The sequence below is a fragment of the Helobdella robusta genome (assembly GCF_000326865.2).
Source record: "Helobdella robusta unplaced genomic scaffold HELROscaffold_13, whole genome shotgun sequence".
Lineage (NCBI taxonomy): Eukaryota > Metazoa > Annelida > Clitellata > Rhynchobdellida > Glossiphoniidae > Helobdella > Helobdella robusta.
In genome coordinates, this window is record NW_008703718.1 from 4,080,238 (window position 1) to 4,102,737 (window position 22,500).

Consider the following 22,500-nt stretch of genomic DNA (forward strand, 5'->3'; position numbering starts at 1 on the left):
TCATCGTCGTCGTCATCATCATTATCATCATCATCGCTACTACTACCACAACCAGCACCATCATCATCATTCTCATCCTCATCATTATCATACAATAATTTAAAAATTCCACAGTAAAAAATTTTTCAACAATCTATCTGCAACCAGATTCGTAACAGCCATCATAGACAACTTAGAGTAGACCATCATGTCATATGGTATAGTAATGGTATCGTATTGTATTGTATAATATCATATCATATCACATTATATCACATATCAAATCATATCTTATCATATCACATATCAAATCATATCATATAATATATCATATCATATTGTATCGTATATCTATCAAATCACAACTTATATCACATCGTACAACATCATACCATATATCCAACAATTAACTAACTTAAATCCTATAATATCTTACCATATATACTAGAATTAATTAACTTAAATCCTGTTACAAACTTTTTAGAAGAATGCTCTTAAAAATTTCTTTATCCCGTTTTACTAATAATTTTTAGCTCTTAATCCGGATCGAAAAACTTTTTTGACAAATTTTTTAAGTCAACACTCTCTTTCTTTTTCTTTCTCTCCCCCGCTCTCTCCCCCCCCCCTCTTTCTCTCATTCATAATTTCATTACTTTCAAAAAATTATAAGAATTTTAGAAAATGCAAATTTCGGTTTAGGTACATTAATAAGATATAATTGTGGCTTTATGATTTTTGTCATTTCAGCACTTTTGTAATTTTCTGTAAACATCATCACCATCATCGTCGTCGTCATATCGTCATCATCAACAGCATCATCAACATCATCCCCATCATCATCATCATCAAAACTTCATCGTGGTCACATCACAATTGGTAGTTCTTCCTGGCTGGCCATGTTTACAATTGTCCAATCATAATAAATATTTACAGCCCCACAATCACAACATAAACATCTGCATTAGACACAACAACAACGTTGGCAACTCATCGTCGTCGTCGTCAACATCAGCTACACAATCAACAATGACATCAACAACGACAACAACAACAACGACAACAACAACAACGACAACAACAACGACAATTTTGATGAAGCTGATAATTTATGAAAGCAAGACTCATGCATAATAAAAGCATTTTGACACGTAAAGTCAACATCGCGGCAGACAAACAGGCTATTTTTCCACCTGAATTTCTTCTATATTTTCTTTTACTCTCGACAAGTTGGTCAAATATTAAAACATTTATCCATCCATCTATTCGTTCGTCCGTTCATCCCTCCATCTATCTGTCTGTCTGTCTGTCTATTTATCATCAGCTTCTCATCAGCAGCATCTTCTTCATCACCATCATCTTCATCATCATTTCGCTGCTGGCACTGCGTTATCATTATAATCTTTCCTATCATCTACATTTTTATTTGATGAAATAAAGGAATGATAGAAAGAAGAAACGACAGAATAAAAGAATGATAAGATGAAGGAATGATAAAATGAAGATATGATGAAAAAAAATGAAAATGAGAAAAAATGAAATGAAAATGACTGAACTAAAAAAGGATTGACTGATGATTGGATGAATATTTCAAAAAACTTACGCCCCGGTAAGCAACTTAAGTCCTTGACGGTGATGATGACGATGATGATGGGGATGATGGGGATGATGACGATGATGATAATTATAAAAACGTTGATTATTATTTAATTACGATGATGATGATAATATTAATGATGACGATGATGAAGATGATAAGTTTTTAAAATGATGAATAACTACTATATAACAGAAAAAAAATCTTCCAAAAATTCCGTCAATCTATATTTTGTTTTATAACAAATCATATAACAAAATATATAATAAAAGTTTCCCTTTAAACAAACACACACACACACACACACACGCATACATACATACAATACATCACACAAAAACACACACACTCACACATTAACACACACACACACACATGTATTCATATATGTGCCGTCTTCATCATCATCATCATCTGCAATTGATCATAACGATTTTCATTCAAACCTTGACCCTGATTTCAAACTAGATTCTGTTACTTCTTCCTCTTCTCAATACTATTCCATCATTGACTCTCTTGACATTGTCACTTCTTTAGTAGTGTTATACAATCAAACTTATAAAAAAAAAAAACTGAGTTCACAGACTCATCATCCATCTGTCTAAAAAAATATAAAAATCATCTTTGAAATATATATATATATATATATATATATATATATAAATATATATATACATATATATATACATATATATATATATATATATATATATATATAGTATATACATAAAATCATTTAAACGAAAATGAGAGACAACAAACTTGAAGACAATCATTAAGTGAAGAGATAGAATTTATTGAATTTCATCAAGTTCGTTTAACCATATGTGCGATTGGGACATTAAAAGGGAGATGAGAAATCCAAAACTGGATGATACTAAAAACTGAATGATACCCAAGAGAGAATGATACATACTTTAAACAAAATGACACATAAAAATGTATGATACTAAAAATCAAATGATACTTCAAAAAAATGATATTCAAAATTCAATGATGCATAAACTATATTTGTATATCAGTCAGGTATAAATACTGTGAAGTTAGTATGTAGCGTAATGTTACTAGTAACGATATATAACAAAATTAATAACAAATTATTCTATTACTTACAAATAGAATGATACGCCCAAATTGAATAAAGGATAGAAAGACTGGACAAGTGAGTGGGTGAAGAATTGATTGAATGATTGACTGGATGAATGACTGATTGAATGGTTGATCAACTGAGTGACTGATTGATGATTGAATAGATATGGAAATTTCCTCAACAAATGAACTATTGATTGTCAGAGCAATAAATACATTTTATGTCGCCTGTATATATGTAGGTATAAATATACAACAACACATACAACAAATAAACAATACAAACTATGCATACACATTGTACGCAAAATGTACACATACTGTAAACTTACGTATGCATGTTTGTACGTGTACATATGTATATATATGTAGGTACGCAACTACACATACAACAAATAAACAATACAAACTATGTATACACATTGTATACAAAATGTACACATACTGTATACTTACGTTTGAATGTTTGTATGCGTACATATGTATATATGTACGTATGTATATATATATATATATATATATGTTATGTACGCACGTATAAAGATTGTAATCTTAAAGAGAATGTGTGCATGCACATAAAATATGTGTGCTTCATCCTTGCCTTGGTGCGGTGCAAACAATGACAACAACAACAGAGTAACAATAACATCAATAAAATTAGATAACAACAACAGTAACAGCAACAACTCTGAAAAAAGAAGAGTTGACAAATATTAATATTGGCGTTGTCGTGATAATTACCATCAAACATGGAAAAAGTAAAAGTTGTTGTTTTTGTCAGTTGTCATTTGCGGCAACAACAACTCAAATCCTGACGACGTCAAAAGTATAATCGCATCCATGATAGCGATCGCACTCATCATCATCTCAATACAACCACCATCATCACAACCATCACATCACGGTCATTACAACCACAAACATCAACCCAATCGTCATTCCAGTCATCATCATCAACCCCATCTTCATCACCATCAACACCATCTTCATCATCATCCTCATCATCATCATCCTCATCATCATCATTATCATCATCATCTTCAATTACCACCATCATCCACATCATCATTGTCATCGTCCTCACCATAGAGACCAGTCATCTGGTCACTATAATAGATGTTTAACGAAGAAATGCCGCCAAAAGACGTTGCAGGCAAGCAAGCAAGCAGGCATAAAATGATGATATAATAGTCATCATCAATATTAAACCCTTCATCTACCTCATCATCATCATCATCATCATCACAATCGCCATCGTCGTCATCATCATCACGATCATCATTATCAACATCACAATCCTCATTATCAGCATCTTCTTCTTCGTCATTAGCTCCATCATCACTATCATCATCATTATCGAAATCATTATCATCATCCCAGTTAAGATATTCTTCATCATCATTGTCATTCATCATCACTATCATCATGTGTATGTCTGTGTATTTGTGAATGTCTGTGTGTATGTATGTGTGTATGCATGCATATGTCTCTATTTGTGTGTGTGTGGTATGTATGTGTGTGTGTGTCTCAGCACTAAATGTATTAGACTGACCAAAAAAAGTTAAACTTCGTTTTGAATTGGTGGTTTAAAAAAACGATTCTCTATGCTAATTTTTGGATTTCACAGTCTTTAAAATGGAGCTATGTATATAAATATATTGTTAAAGTTGAAATTTGCATAAAATTAACGTTCGTAACGGAAGAAAGCAGACGAACCTCAGAAAACATGAACATGCGATGAACAGTTAGCTGCTAAATAACCAAGTACAACAAAAACTATCGAGTACATGAAAAGAACAACAAAAGAGAAATAAATAACTGGGCGCTTCAGCATGTGTGCAACAAAATCAGATCGTTCACCAACTTGAAAACGCAAGTTTACAAAATAAACGGAAGGGTTGAAAAAGAAAAAATGAAGAAAATATAAATCATCTTAAGATGAAGAAAGACTATGAATAAAATTTCATGAGTTAAAAATAAAAAACGGTGAGCCAAAAAATGAATACAACTAACGAATTAGAGACACTAAACCATCTGAATGGTTATAATGCCAGTTAAATGCATGGCTGACTGGATGCGCAAGAAGACAAAATGTAAGAAGAATATGCAGAAGCAGGCCAGGCAGTTGATATACTTGAAAGCATAAATAAGTGCTGCAGTCGAGATACGATACAAAACTTAAGTTAATCAATCATCTTCTGACTTGAACTTTGTATGTTTTGCATATTTGTGTGTTTGGATGCATGCATGTTTGTATGTTTATGTATTTGTATTATTATTAGGAGCAATTTGCTAGCGCTAATTAAAACGGTTTTACGAGCGATCACATTAAAACAACAAAATGTAAGTGACTATATTTGAAAGACAAAAACTAAAAAAGTCACAATTTTCACAGTTTAATAGAAAATAAAAATGTTTCAATTCTTTCTTAAATGATTCCATGGAAAGTCCAAATCTTCTCAATGCCGGTGGAAGACTTTTCCAAACAGCGGGACCACCAGCTGCAATCTCTCTTGAACCAACTTGCAAACGTGTAACTGGCACAGACGGCAAATTCAGATCATCCGACCCGAGATGAAAAGTCGATGTAGCTTGTTTTTTGGCGAGAGTTCAATTGTCCTATATTCCGGTGACATACCATTCAATGATTTGAACGTAAGAACTGCAACTTTATTTTTAATTGTATGTTTGCTTACATTTTTTAGATAATAAACTTGACTTTGCACAACAATACGTGTGTGCGTATGTGTGCGTATGTGTGTGTGCGTATGTGTGTGTGCGTGTGTTTGTTCGAGCAAACATTAGAAATAACTTTTCTGACTGACAAAATATATGAAAATCTCTTTTTTTTGACATCAATACATGTTTGCCTAAGCATTTACTTATAAGCGCACACCGTTGCATACATATACACACACAGGCACACTCATGTAAACACATACACACACACATACAAGCACAATAATACATTTACATATAAAAAACTTAACGTTACTTGGCCTACATATACACAATCGTTTTTGGTACCACTAAGAAAATTCAAAAACTAAGACAAATTAAAAATCAGTTGGCGTAAGAAAAATGAATAAAATTCCTGGAAGAACAATTCGATACATTTTTTAAATTCATTAAAATTCTCGTAATTACAAATAAAACTGAAAAACCGAAATGAAACCAAGAAAAATTCGTCTCTACATAATTAAACCACCTAAAACTTTCTATCTGCAAGTGTGTAATTTAAAAAATGAACAAAAATAAAATTTAAAAAATCAACAAAACGTGGAAATGAATCGATACTAGGTTGATAAAAATTCAGAAACATCGAACAAAAAGACAACAAAAACAATCTACTCGTTCAACCGTTTCGGAATCATTAATCTTTTCAAAGTGATATTGATTCAACTCACTTTCTATCGTTTGTGCACATTTATAGATACTTATCTACATATATGTGAGCCTCTGTGTCTAGATGTTTTTTTCTATTTCTACATATGTGTGTCTGTGTGTGCATTGAACGTGTATGCGTGATTTGCTAAAGGATGAATATATACAAGTTCCTACGTATATCTGAGTGTGTCAGTGAATGCATTTAACTGTAAAATCCACAAAACAATTGAGAACAAAAATGAGTGAAGTAAACAGATCGAACTACGACAACCCTGCACGCGCCTATAGAAGAATTGTGGAATGATTAATTGGTTAGAGTAGGTGATGTTGCCGAAGAAGAAATGAATACAAAATGGAAAACAAATAAAAATTATATATCAGAAAAAAAAGATTTAGAATTTTACACGCATGTTAAATGAAAATAAATATCATTAAAATCTTTCAATACTAAATCATTACATACAGTTGATTGACAAGTTTGTAATAAAATGATAAATAATCAGATAAAAATTATCGAATTACGTTTTAATCTTTATCTTCCAAAACAGTAGTAAACAAAAAGCATTGTTTATGAATAAAAATGAGTAGAAGAAAAAATCAAATACTTAGTAAAATTGACGTTACTGATATGAAGATTTATTTTTTGATATAGCTGAAAATTCTTTCACTAAACTCGAAAACATGTTCGTGAGATTTGAAACAATTGCAACAATTCTCTATCTAACCTCAAAAAGTATGGACAGGTTGAATATGAATGTGAACAATGAAAACAAAGTACAAATATTCACTGAATTGAAACAGGCATCGGAGAAACAAACGAAGAGAGTCAGCAACTTTCCTGCAATTACCACGACTCCCACTGTTTCTTTCTCGCAAAGTTGAAAACTTATGACGCAGTTTTCAGCGTGAAATATGCCAACGATTTTTGCAGAAAAAAGATACCTGAAAGCTATTTAGTGGAACCATATGATCAAGCTGTTCATGAAGGTGCAAAGAAATTTCTCAGTTCTCACGGTAGTGTAAAGAAATCAGTCTACCCTACTAACGCTGCTTTCGAGCTCGCCGACAAATACCAGAACATGAAAATGAATGAAATGCCAGGTTCAGAATAAATTTTTCAAATAATTTTCTACCAATTTACGAAATTTTCGACATAATTCCACTTAAATCTTTTAAATTTAAATTTCTATCACTTACACCATTAGAACCTTTCCCGGCGGCAAATTTGGTATCGGACAAGAGCGACAGCTACGTATACGGGATTAGACACGAAACTCTCAACAACACCTGGGATTTCAAAACAGCTGATCACGAGCAGTACCACACCGTCGTTTGTCTCCTACCAATAGCTATGGCTGAATGCACAAAAACCATTAAGCCATCGAACGCAGCAAGCAGAACATTTAACAAAAGACAACCCAGCTCTAACTTAAACAACGTACGTAATGTAAAAAAGCATTCGGATGAATGCATCGCACCCGGAAATAAATTATCTATTGAAGAATTGGCTAATCAAATAGTTTCAACTGGGAAATCAAATTCAACAATGATGCACAAATCGTATGAACAAATGTGGCGAGAAATTGAATCTTATTTAAATACAACCTCGATATTCAGAAATAACTCAGATCTGACAATTTTTCTGGAAAAACTAGTTTTGTATAACAAGACATCAAAATATTCTAGAGAAAGTATTGCAAAGTTAGGAATTCAGATAAATAATTCCGCCAGTGTCCATAAACTTTTTCAAGTGATTAAAATGGTATTTGAAACAAAGCATTATTTTAATGGCAACACAAGTTTCTTACCTGTGCGTTTGGGTCAAAGGTTTAAAGAAAATTTTGTAAAGTTTATGAATTGGTTGAAGAATCTTAACTTCGGCTTAATATGCAGATATCTGGAGTTTTTAAACAATCCATTAAAGTTTAGTGAAGAAGAAGCAGAACTGTTACACATTCCAAGGAGTGCCTTCAGAATTTATACAAAGTTTGTATATCCACCCATTGCCGCTGCCCTCGGACACGAGGGCATCCGTAATCTCATAGTGCAAATCTGCTACACCATACACAAAATTCTTTCACCACTACTGAAAATAAACTGGAAAACGTTATTCAATAAAAACCTGGTTGATAGTATAAAAAATTTAGACTTTCAGATGATAGGAGACTTTATAATGGAGAATAAGGAACATCTGACGAACTTTTCAAGAGAAGTCTTTTTGCAAATGGGTGTTCCCACCAATCGAATAGACGAATACGAAGAAGGTTTCTATAAATTAGTAGGTTCTTTGCAAAATAAATCGAGCAATGTAAATGCATTGATAGGAGTTATCAAAAACGGGAAAATTTGTAACTGGCAATCCTTCATTAGAACAGGAAAAACATATTTTACAGAATATATCAAGGGATTCAATTTTAAAAAAATCGGTCAGATCATGCTAACTTTGTATGATAAAATAAAATCAGTAACTATTGAAGAAGTACGTGCACTGGGATTAAATATAAAAGATGAGGATTTTGAATATGTACAGAAAATATTTCATAAGATTGAGAAAACGATGGAAAAATTTAATTTAAACATTACATTTTTAACTAGAAAAATTTATCACAAAATTGACGAAAAAATAGCAATAGTAAAGTCAATGAAGATATCAGGCTTAAACGTAAATAAAAAAGAAATAGATAATATAGAAAAGGTCATAATCCTGTACGACCTAATTAGCAATCCGCATGCCGTGACAGATGGCCAGTTGTTTCGAATCGGAATTAGAAGATCCCAATGGAACGATGTTGTGCAGCGCATTGCAGACAATGCAATCCCATACTCTAACGAGGATCCTTCTGACATCTTGCATAGATTTACTTATCTGGATAAATGTTTAGTCGTATACAGAGCTGTTACATCGTGGTATGAAGCTCAAAGTATGTGCGCTGCTAACAATGGCAACTTGGTTGTATTCGATGAATACTTCCCGACAAGTGTTTTCAACGATCCAAAAATATTTGGTCTTAACGATTTTCCGTCATTTTGGACGGGAGCTACAAAACACGTTTGGACTTGGAGGAACAAAAGTTCGTATAATTTGATGCAATTAATATATTATATATATTAACTGTATATTAAAATAAAAAAAAAAAAAAAGAATCATCTCTAGCGTGGAACACTTTAAGTTCATTCACAGCATTCTACAACGGGCCAAACTACATTTACTTGCAATCTGGAGATGATGCATACAGTTGGATGGTGTCCGAGAGGTGGTACACAGAGGCTGGACAACACGAAATACTCTGCATGACCAGTGCGCTTTCATTCATTTACCATTTCGGGCGGCGTGATGGCTCAATGGTTAAAGGCGCCTGGTCTTGCTATTGCAATTACTGGGTTCGAATACAAAGAGATCCCCGCCTATCATATGCAATGTGTATGATGCGTGGTTTGCACGCGTATTCATATACGCTGTGTGTGTTTGTCGTTGAAACCTCTGAAGCTAACGCAAAAGAGAGAGAGTAACCTTTAACTTTTAACCTTTATTTATTTATCCCTAAATGACTAAACACTTGAAAAAATTTTAATATTTCTAGACGACAAATCAACACCTACATTAAGTAACTAATTCATTACTTTATTTATCTGTCTCGAAATAAGTATATTACTTTACTAATTAGTTAATTTTAACATCTAATTAATTAATTAAAATATCAAATTATGTTAAAAATTGAAAGTTGGAGAATACAAAATACTGCTTGGATGTGGAGTGGCTGCGTTTACGCTAATTATGATGAGAGCGGCCTACTTCACTAAATATCGAGTAATAATTTCACTCATAACTATAATATTAATAATAATTGATATTATATTATAAATATATTATAATTATTATTGGAATTATTATTTCATAAACAATAACACAACATCGTAAAATTTGCAGAAATGATTTACGTGTACCTATACTTCTTCAAAGTTGTACGAGATAACCAAATTATTTGTTGGAACCTCAAACTGTTTCATTTTAATTTATAGTTTTTTTTCCATTTCGCGATATGGCTCAGAAAAATTTCCTATAAATAAATATAACAAATTTTATTATGAATATTCAATTGTGTAATTCAGAACAAGTACTTGATCTTATTAGCAATGTATGTTGACAGTCTATAATATCTGCATGCTAGATATTCGCTAGATGAGAAACAGAAATGTAAAATATCGTCTTTGTTGACGTATAAGAATAAATATACGAATTACGTCGTTGAATAAATAAAAAACTAATTTTATCGATTGCCTTTGTTTAATAAATAATTATCATTCAAGAGAATATAAAATTTTTTAAAGAAGCGATCGCCTACTAGTATGAAATATTTGCCGAAGCATGTTATCTTTGCGCTTATTTTATATATTGGCGGTGAGAATTAAAGTTTTTTAAGTTTAAAAATGGTTACTATTAATGTAGCAAAATGTCAAATAGCTAATGAAGATTTATTTAATAATGATGATGAATATCATTTTTAAGATTTTGCAAAAAAGTAAATTCTCTTCAACTGTTTATTAGATATTTAGAGAGAAAATTTTAATATATATTGGTATAACTGTCCCGGTCGACGAAGAGTTTGTTTAATCCCAGTGAAAAATAGTGACACGAAATAACTTCCATATTATGGATTTATTTATTTACCCTACAATAATTAATAATTAATCAATAATTGACGTTAATTAACTTTACTAATAAAAGTTAATGTTCCCAAACTATCAAATTAACGTTCGGAAACTATCGCTTTCTAAAATAACTATGCACTAACGTTTATCGCAAATACTATAAAAATAACAACGCAGTGTCAACTATCCAAATATCGCTTCGACACTAACAATCAATCGCTTTCTAATATCAAATGTCCAATAACCATTCAATATCTCGCATGTCTTTATGTACCCGTCCTACCACCGCTTCTCGAACGTCCTAGATATCTCGCTGTCAGAAGGTTCTAGCTCCTTCTCGAACTGTATGTGTTCGTAGCAACACTAGCGCCTCCAGCGAATATATTTTTTTATTATTATTCTTATATGGAATATAAAAATAATAAAAAATGACGGTTATAACAATATGAACACTAACAATGCATTCGTGCCAAGTCCTATGATAAACTTTTGCATTAACTAAACAAATGTAAACAAATTAAATTTTTAAAAATGATACCAGGTCAAAAGTTTTCAAGTGGATTACAGAATAAAAATGTAACATTGGACTGCGAGATACATGCCTCGCACTGCTTCTTCCAAGCAAAACTCGACAATAAAGAGCAGGTTAATATGCTGGAAGATGCCGATAAAATATGCAAAAGTAGAAAACCAGACAGCTATCTCTTAGAGCCGTACGATGAATCCGTTCACAAAGCTGCTTTATCATTTGCCAATTCAATTCAAAATGCCGTGAAGAATGTTTATCCGATAAATGTCGTTTACTCAAAAGCCCATGACTTTATGTCCATAAAGCGTAATCGTCTAGCAAGTTATAAAACAATTTCCATTAATTTAAAATAATTTAAACTCTTGATAATTATCGTATTTATATGAGAAAGAAAATAATCACAACATCTGTTCGCTTCAAATAAACAGGTCCGATGTCAAAAAAGGGTGGACCAACAGTAGTGTACGGTACTGAGAACTACGTATACGCGACAATTGATGAAAAAAACAAAAGAAGGTGGATGTTTCAAACAGCCGACCATGAACAACTTCATACAGTTGTCTGCGTAAAACCAGCAATAAATGGCGAATGCTCCAGGATACGGCCGAACAAAGCCGTAAGTTTAAAAATATACAAACGACATATTGTTCAAAATAAAAAAGTCACCGTACAGGTGAATAATAATAACTTTAAAAATAAAAACTTGCATTTGGAAAATAAAAATCTGGAAAATAAATCAGTTCATAAAAAAACTTCCACAAGTTTATCGGATGAAGAGTTGAACGAAATTATACAGTACTTGAATACTTCAAAACTTATAGAGCCGTCTGTGTTGAAAAATGACACATATATAAGAAATATCATAAAAGATAATTTTTCGCATTCCAAAGATTCGTTAAACAAATTCCTTAACAAAAAAGCTAATGATAGTATAACTCTTGGGTATAAGAAACTGGCCAAAATCATAAAAATTAAAATTAATAAAGAAAATGGGGTTAGTCATCATATCACCTTTCCTGCCAAGTTTGGAGATCACTTTAAAAATAGTACATACACATTGTTAACCTGGATGAAAACTGTAAATATGCGAAGTATTTGCAGATTCATCGACCTGTTAATAGACCCAAAGCAAATATCAAATCTAGATGAAAAAGATGTAGGTGTAACCGCCGCGGACATGAAAGTCTATGAAACTAAAACATATCCAGAAATTAAAAAAATAGTTGGTCACGAAGGTTTAAGAGCCATTGTGAATAAAATATGCATGAAAATTCAGGAAGTTCTTTCTCCTCTTTTAAGAAAGCAATGGGATGACTTGATAAACAAAGAGGTTTTGGAACATTTTAAAAATTTAGATTTCCAGATAATCGGAGAGCACATACTGAAAGATCGAAGAAATATATTAAATTTCACCGAAGAACACATGAGAAAGCTGAACTTATCAGAAGCAAAATTTAAAGATTATAAAACAGCTTTTGAAAATTTAACCTCAGGAATAAAAAGCGGGTTGATCAATGTAAACGCTTTTATCGGTCATTTGAAAAATGGCAAAATTTTAGATTGGAAATCAATTTTAGTTGGTAAGCAAGATTTTTTAGCTACAACAAAAGATTTGTCTTTTAAAAAGATTGGTCAAGTATATGCTGCTGTGGAAAATGTTGATACAATAACTTTGCAAGATGTCGTAAAGTTGGGTTACAATGTAACAGAAACTCAATTTGGCAAGGTTAAGGAAATATTTAAAAAATTTGATAAAGTGTTAAAAAAACATTATATAAATAAAGCTAATTTAGTGAAACGCGTTTATGGTGATTTTTTTGAAAAATTTGCAGTAATAAAAGACCGGAAAATTTTAGGACTAAATATTAAGAATTCTTTGAAAACCATAATAGAAAATATAATTCCTGAAGAAGCTGTAAGAAATAACCCATTTTTGATATCCGATGATAATTTGACTGCTTACGGGTTATCAAGAGAAGATTGGAACACTGTTGTCCAGCGCGTTTCAGACAACGCAGTTAGATTCCTTAATGATAGGCCAGATGATATAGCTTACACAACTATCTATGATGATCAATGTCTTTTTGTATTCCATGCAGTCCTTTCTTGGTACGAGGGGCAGAGTTTATGTGCAGAAGAAAAAGCGAATTTGGTAGTGTTTGACGAAGTTTTTCCAGTAAGCTATTTCAACGACGTTGAGTTATTTGCTCTCCCGGATTTCAAATCATTCTGGGTCGGTTCTACGAGAGATGTGTGGGCATGGAAACACAATGGTAAAGTTTTTTGTAATTTTAAAACAAAACGAAAATATACAATCGTATGCAATAATGAAATATTTTTTTCAAATTTAATTTTAATTCTTAGCCAAATCGATGACATGGAGTACATTGTCGGAATACACGGCCATATCAGGAGAAAAAAATTATGCATATTTCCAGGCAGGAAGTAGCGCATTCAGTTGGTATGTGTCAAACAAGTGGGACCCAGAAGCTGGGAAGGATAGTGTTATCTGCATGACAGGTCATGATAGTCCAAATAAACAACATTATTTTATTTTACTATAATCACATTACCAAAAGAACTTTATTCCAACAAAAAATTATTTCAACAATCCTTTAAAACAAAGTTCATTTTAACAGATCAAATGGTCCCACCAGTAAAACCAGATGAAAAGAACAATAAAAAAGAGAAGTATGCCTTAGCACACTTCCAATTCACGTTGATTGGTGGAATGAGTGTGATGCTAACCTTATCAGTGGCAACATTAAAAGCGAAAGATATCCATTTAAATTGACAAAAAGCTACATGTTAAGATGACGTAATAAAACTGGAGGGTGAATGAATATTAAATTGCTTGTAATGTTTATAGACATATTTATTGCCAAAAACATATTTCTATTTTCTTCAGTGTTTATTCAAGCAATACTTTGTAGTTGATTTAAATTAAATTTAAAAAACTTGACTTACTAATATGTTACTTGGTAGTTGGCGGATCAAACTTAAGGGTGAAAATTAAAATTCGAGAACAAACAACATTTAATCAAGATTTGTTCTTCATTGTAACAAATATTTGATAACCAAGTGAAGGATTTATGTCAAAGTATGAGTGTAGAAATTAACAGAAGTTAATGAGAAGGCGTGCAAAGTGCGGGGTGAAAGATAGAACAAGTATATAAATACATTTTGTGATGTTGAGTTACCGTTAGATTTCGTTACTTTTTCGTATGCGGAGTCGAGTTGTGAATGTGGTATATCTTGCATAAATGTTCGGTGGAAAGCGTTAGAGTTATGTTAATGTAGCAAGCATGAAAATGTTACAAACAGCTGTAATTTGCAATATCAAGATCAAGTTTCCTATCACTGAAGTCATCTAATCTAATTCATCATCAGCAGAGAGATCACGTCTCATCAAGATAATAATATAAAAAACGCGGCAAAAGTTAAGTATAATTTAAAACGAAAATAATATTTAATAAAAAGTAGTAGAAATATTATCGTCGTTTATACTAAAAATAACTTCGATGAATTAATAACACGAGGTTAAGTGAAAAAATTGCTAAGGATTAAACTATACAAGATGACTAAAGTTGTTAAAACTTAAAAAAGACCATCAAGACTAGATTCTTATTCATGGGAAAACTGATAAAATAGTAAGAAATAAAAAAAATACAAATAATAAACATACACAGATTTACAGAAAGATAAACAAACTGGCAAGCCAATAGGCAGAGAAATACACACAAAAACAAAGAGAAAGATTAAGGAGCAGAGAGAGAGAGAGAGAGAGAGAAAGAGAGAGAGAGAAAGGAAAAAGAGAGAGGATAAAGAGAGAGAAAGAAAGAGGAAAAAGAGAAGGAAATATACATAAGTAGGTGTAATTTAGTAAGATTAGTTTGGACTAATCCTAGCCATAAATTGTCAGTCATTATAAAACACGTTGGCCACAAACCATGCGTCCTGAATTAACATCAGGAAGGATAATCATCGCATGAATGCACATAGGCTATCATCTAAATCATCATTTGCATCTCACTATCATCTGTATCCTTACTATCTTCTGTATCATCATTAGTATCATATCACTAATTCACTATCAAATTCATCATCACTATTAATACTTAATTAATTAATTAATCAATTAACTATCGTATGCATAAACGGAAGAAGACTTATTAAAGGAAGACACGTATAAATGAGTGAAAAATTAATGAGTGAATGAATGAATGAATGAATGAATGAATGAATGAATGAATGAATAAATGAATGAATGAATGAATGGATGAATGAATGAACGATGGAAACGCCAGCGAGTGACAGAACTGGCGAACCAAGCCAAATGATGAATGGAAAGTGGAACTGTCGGATGAATAAAAGCATTGAATAAATAGGAGAACTAAATCGTATTATGAAACGATTTCGGAGAAAATTAGAGATAGAAAGAGAGAGAGAGAGAAAGAGAAAGAGAGAGAAAGAGAGAGAGAGAGAGAGAGAAACAAAGTCAGACAGAGATTAAAATGAAGAACGCGAAAAAGAGATTTAAATAGTTTAAGAAAAAAAGATAAAAAAAATAGGAGAATGTAAAAGAAAGAAATGAAAAATGAAAGAAAGAAGAACAAAATGACTAAAGAATATTTCTAATGTAGAGTAAATAACGAACAAAAAATGTTTGCAACTAGGGAAATTAAGAATATAAAAATTATACAAAATGCAAAAGGCAGGCAAGCATTAACCCAATTCTAAAACCAAAAACAAAAGTAAAAATTCAATTATAGTAGGACAATGAGAGAAGAAAAACAAAGACCTCTGCTAAGTTTTTTGCGTACAAACAAAACAAAAACGAAAAATAAGAAAAAAAAAGTAAAAAAAGTTCAGCAGTGGAGTTGCAGTATGAAAGTCAACGAAGCAGGAATAGTAAATCAAAGATGCAATTAGCTAACAGTTTGTGGTCATGAAATGCAATGGGCGGCTGGCTGGCTGGCTGTTATGTTCTCTAAACGTTCACAACACAATAAAACTGGCACATAAATAAATGTGGCAGAACAACAAATATGATTGCCAGTTCAAAATTAAATCTAATAATGTAAGAAAAACATTGGAAAGTGCGCATAAAAATGTGACCTAGCATTGATTGGGTGAAAGGGCAGAGGTCAAATCTCCTAACGGAAGAATTGTTTAATATCGATAAAAATTATGACATGATGTTTTATATAAAAAAAAATGAAAAATAATTGAAAAGTATAAAATATTTTCAGTTTTTATATTTACAGCTAAAAATTAAAAAAATCAAATTTAATAACTTCTAAAAAAATTTGTAAGTGTTTCAAATGATCTGCATTGATTGATGACCGAGGAACTTTATTAACAAGAATACATACTTTAAATAATTCATTTAAGCGCTAGATGGATGTTCAATCTTTAAATAAGAAAGATAATCAAAAAACTGAATTTAATTCATCAAAAAAAGTTTATAAAAATTACTGTAAAATGAGAACTAAAACATACCCACAAAAAGCGAACAAGGTACGTTAAAAATGACTGGCAGAACACGAAAATAAAAAATAAAAACATTTTAAATTCATGCGCACACAACACACAAAACTCCTTGAAAAATTCAACTCATTTTCGCTTTCTAAAAATTAAAATTGAACATTTGAGCATCCAAGTCGTAAATTGCCTGCATCCGTAATGAGAAAAATGCAGAAACCTACACACACACAAACACGCTAAAACAAACACAAAAAAAACATATGCGAAAAGAAAATTAAAAGTACAGTGTTTTATTTCAATGAAAAAACATTCAAATAAAACCATTATAAAAAATTGTATTAAGCAAAATATCATTTAAATAAAAACTTTCCCAAAAAATGAACTCGAGAACCAAGCTCACCATCCAACAAATAGTAAATAAAGAACTGAAGAATCAGTAATAGCAAGCAGAACAACCCAACGTAAAAAATTAAATTCCAAAAAATAATTACCTCCAGAACAAAAGAAATCATATATAACACAAACAACAAAAACGAAAAAAATAATAACAAAAAAAACAATCCGAGAAACTAAAAAAGATGGAGAAGATGCAAGTAAAACGTGGAATGGGATGGGAGCAATAAATCTAACATTTCTCTCTCTTTGTTGCTCCTAAAACACGGACAGGGATCAACAATCCCAGTAAATGGATTAAACTTTTATCCAGAACAATAAATTAATTAATTGATAGCTAATTAGATATATGTTAATTTGGTGTATGATACATTGGATATAAGGGTTAATTGGTTGGATTTTAAATAAATATATTGTAAATAATATTCAATTAAACATATTAAATGGATTAAATGGATATATTTTGATAGGATTTTGAATTGAAGTTTGAATTTGAATAGGATTTTGGATTTTGATTGAAGATAACGAATATAAGACATATCGGATAGAATATATATTTAGATACATAATTAGATGTATTGGATGCAATAGATACATTAGACAGCACAAAAAACTGAAAAACTGGATAAGGTTGAAAATGCAAAATAACACGAAAAATAAATGCCATAGCTAATAAATTAATGAACAAATAACATTTTGACAAAGAAAAAATTATGAACGTAAGTGAAAAGACACACAAAACTAGATGAAAATTATTTGTGTAAAATAAACTTCACCATATAAAAACGGTAAAATGGTGGTGATGGGACATAGAAGTGGCAAGAAATGAGTAAAAATTCTTAAGATAATATACATAATTCACCATTTGCTTGTGATGATAACAATAAAAAAGCATTACAGAGCCATAAAAGTGAGACAAGAATGTTAGAATTAAGTAGAGATAACTTAACATTAAACATGTGCAGAAAGACAAACACACACTAAAACAAACAAACACTAAAACAAACAAACACACACACACAAACACACACGCGAAAAAGAAAAACACAAACACACCATACAATACGATATAACCACACAAAACGTATAACCATACGCAAGGTTAACTTTCAAATGCAAACATAGGCCAATACAAACGTTACGATTGAATACATACATACAAACCCTTCTAGAAAAGCAAACACACGCAGGCGGACAAAATTACAAACAAATAAAAGTAAATAAATATAAAAACAAAGAAGCATACTCGAGAATGGAAGGAGAGGGAGAGTCATAATGATAATAACGCGCTAGTGTACATGTCCCAAGACGAAGAGCAGTTAAAAGAATTTACAAGTCTAGTATATATCTTTGTTTCTCTCACTCACTCTCTTACTCACTCATTTACTCACTCATTTACTCACTCACTCACTCACTCAATCACTCACTCACACACGGACGCACTCACTCACTCACGCACATACTTACTCACCCACTCACCCACGTTTTCATTCACTCACTTAGTCATTCACTTATTCATTCATTCATTCATTCATCCATTCACTCACTTATTCATTCATGCATTTGTTTTCATTTAGTTTGTCTTTCTTTTATTCAGTCATATTCAAGTTTTATTTTATTTTTCTTCAAGTTCAAAATGTGAAAAATATTGTGAGAAGTTATTAATCACAACCGGTGGAAGGTTAGCTAAGTGAACGGGCACTAGTTGGATACATACAATTCATAAACGAAACGAAATTTATTTGCTCCCCAAAATTAAAGATAATAAATAAGAGACAGGATGAATGTGATCGAGCCCCTAATGGGCTCATCTAGCACAGCCACCTAGACAAATATGTTCAGAGTTTTGTGATTAATATCAAATATTGTTAGTTGTTAGTATGTTAGTTGTTAGTAGGTTAATATCAAATATTGTTAGTTGTTAGTATGTTAATAACAGATAATAAAACAAAATGTAGTTAACTAAAAAATAATGTTTCATAGATAATTATAATCGCATTAAAAATATCAACAGAAATTGTTTATAGATAGAGAACATAAATTTCATGATGTAAATACATTTCTTATATAATTTATTAAATGTTCAGTGATTTTACAAACATCTCTACATTATTAATAAGGATAATAATTTTAATAATTGTTAATAAATATATCATCACATGTCACTTTCATTTCCTCTTAGACTTTCTACAATTGTGTGCGTGTGTGTATGTGCGTGTGTGTGTGCGTGTGTCTGTATGCCTTTGTATGTGTGTGTGTATTTGTGTATATGTTACAAGTTTGTGCGTGCGTGTGTGCGTGTGTCTGTATACTTTTGCATGTGTGTGTGTATGTGTGTGTATGTTACAAATATCTGCGTACGTGCGTGCGTGCGTGTATGTGTGTGCGTTTGTCTGTATGCCTTTGTATGTGTGTGTATGTTTGTTAATGTATGTGAGTGTGTATAATAAAAAGTAAGAAAGTGTGTGTATTTATTTATAAACGTGCCATAGAGTAAAGAGTTGCAGTAAATAAAACATCGATGGATGTTATTACCATCATCGTCATCATCATTATCATCATCTTCATCAACCTCACCACCATCATCATCATCATCATCATCATCATCATCATCATCATCATCATCATCATCGTACACATACGTCATCTTACTCATCTTGTAACGTCATACTTCTGTAAACGAAAGAATACTATTATTATTATTATTATTATTATTATTATTATTATTATTATTATTATATTATGAGTCTTACAATATAAACAATTATTAATGCTACAGCCACTACTACTGCCACTACTACTGCCACTACTACTACTGCTGCTACTACTACTACTACTACTACTACTACTACTACTACTACTACTACTACTACTACTACTACTACTACTACTACTACTACTACTACTACTACTTATACTAGTATTACTACTACCATAACTGCAACTACGAAAAATTGTAAATTAGGTCACAATAATCACATTCATAACACGCACACAAACTTAAAATTACACGCACGCACACACAAACAAACACACACAAACAAACACACACACAAACAGACACACACACGCAAAATTAGCATGAATATATCGCAGAGACATTAAAGGCCCATCTAACAGACATAAAAAACATCATCATTGAGTGTCGTAAATAAAAACTCATCCAACCAGCCAGTTTAAGGCGTAAATAACTGGGGATGCGAGTTGTATGTTGAGTTGTATTATTTATTGCGTAATGTAAAGTAAATATAAATAAATAAATATAAATAACATAATATAACATTACATATAATATGCTAAATAACATTTCATATAACATAACTGTGTTACGTAAAGAGCTACATAATATAAACAGATTAACAGATTGAGGAACTATAAGCATTCGAATCCCGTCAGTATGCATTAACAACAAAAAAGCAAAGCATGCACTCATACCATTTACTCTACTTTATCTTGAAGTGAATGAAATGCAGTTATTTTTAATTATTCGTTTGTTGGTGCACTTATATTAATTATACAATTATATTAATTATACAATTAACAACACGTGAATCTTTCATTGTTACACTCTGCACTAACATGTCATTATTATGTGTGATGTGTGTGTTGTTTAGTGTGTGTCTTGTGAGTATGTGTGTTGTGTATGTATGTGTGTTGTGTGTGTGTTTGTGTGTGTGTGTGTGTGAAAACAACAAAAAAACAATAAAAAACAACCCTAACCCAACAAAAACCATGACCACAATAACATTAACAACTAGAATAAACAATAAAAAAACGACAAAAATGAGATGACAACAACATGACCTTAAAACAACAAAAACATGACAACAACAACTTTACAGCAACAACAACAACAACAACAACATAAACAACGTAGACATCTGAGCAAAAGCTATTTGCATGTATTTTAAGAGTTCCTCCCATCTCCAGTAAATTAATGTTAACTCCATTTAACAGTCCCATGCAGAAGATAGGCAATTGAATCAAACAAATTTGTAAATGTGCATGTGTGCTTCTATGGACGTTCTCTGTGTGTGCGCGCGCGTGTTTGTATGTGCGTGTGTTTGTGTGTGCGAGTGCACGTGATTGTTTGTGTGTATGCAGGCACTGATGCAAAAGTATTAAAATCACGTTTGTATATATGTATAGTATGTATGTTTGTCTGTTTGTTTGTTATATACATTTATCCATGTACATGCATAAATATCTTTAAGCCTCAGCGTGTGAATGTGACTCTGTGTGTGTGTGTGTGTGTGCGTGCGTGCGTGCCTGAAAATGTCATGCGGCTGGAAGAAGAGGAATAAAATGAGAGGCATTGAAATTGTTAATGTCGTTGATGATGTTGACGTTAATGTCATTGTTAATGCTGCCGTTAATGTTGTTCAACTCCTTAACGCTGTTAGGTTGGTGATGTAATTAATGTAATTAATGTTGGATGGAAAGAGGCTGCCGACATCCATTACAATATTAATTTTTTTAGTGCTATTTTTACTTTGCTGCTAGCTGACCGTTTGCGAAGTTTTGTTCAGTTGATAATGTGGATGGCTGATGTAATTGTCATTTTGATGCTTTCATATGCACACACGCACACATACACGCACACATACACGTACACACGCACGCACACACTCACGCACATGCACGCAAGCACACAAGCATACAAAAGCCGGTAAAATAATTTCTTCAAACCCTAGGCCAAATGCCCAGCCCATGCCATGCAAACTTTTGAAATGATTTTATGAAGGATAGTTAATGAAAGAATGAGTGAATGAATGAATAAATAAGTGAAAATGAATGAATGAATGAACGAACAAATGAGTGAATGAATAAATTCGAATGAATGAATAAATGAACACGTATGAAAATAAACTAAGGAACGAACGCATAAAAGTCAGAATAAAAGTCAGAATAAATGAACGAACGATTGCATGGATGAATGGAAAAATAACTGACTGATTGATTGATCGAATCAATTAACGGATGAATGAATTCAAATTCATCCAGGAATGATTTCATTAAATGGAAAGGAATTAAGTGAATAAGATTTGAAATATATCGCACAAAAAAAATAACGCAGCTTTAATTAAAAAACAAAAACCAAGCAAACGAATAAAAATAAAAAAGACAATTATTTTTTAAAAGATAGATAGGAAATGACAGTATAAATAAGGAGAGGGGACTGCCTTGTTAGAAAGCACAAGTTGATGAATGCCTGGCTGCCTCCCTTGCTTTCAGTTTACTAAATAAGAACAATTATTCAAGCGCTATTCTTCACGCCTACACTAACACTAATGTAAAAAAAACACACACGCCACACGCACGCACGCATGCACACAAACATACATACATACATTCATACGTACAAAAAACAAACAAACAAACAAACGTACAT

The 22,500-nt window shown here is 31.8% G+C and overlaps 2 protein-coding genes across 2 annotated transcripts; both read left to right on the forward strand.

The window, feature by feature from the left end:
• Nucleotides 1-5,830: 5,830 nt before the first annotated feature.
• Nucleotides 5,831-10,069, forward strand: HELRODRAFT_168576 (hypothetical protein; the record flags this gene model as incomplete). Its single annotated transcript, XM_009014416.1, has 6 exons — nt 5,831-5,890; nt 5,963-6,077; nt 6,851-7,150; nt 7,255-9,120; nt 9,192-9,347; nt 9,978-10,069. 6 exons carry the CDS (start codon nt 5,831-5,833, stop codon nt 10,067-10,069), a joined length of 2,589 nt encoding a protein of 862 aa, XP_009012664.1.
• Nucleotides 10,070-10,967: 898 nt separating this feature from the next.
• Nucleotides 10,968-14,022, forward strand: HELRODRAFT_168577 (hypothetical protein; the record flags this gene model as incomplete). The annotated part of the gene is made up of 5 exons (XM_009014417.1): nt 10,968-11,022; nt 11,241-11,549; nt 11,657-13,501; nt 13,593-13,748; nt 13,868-14,022. 5 exons carry the CDS (start codon nt 10,968-10,970, stop codon nt 14,020-14,022), a joined length of 2,520 nt encoding a protein of 839 aa, XP_009012665.1.
• Nucleotides 14,023-22,500: the final 8,478 nt, after the last annotated feature.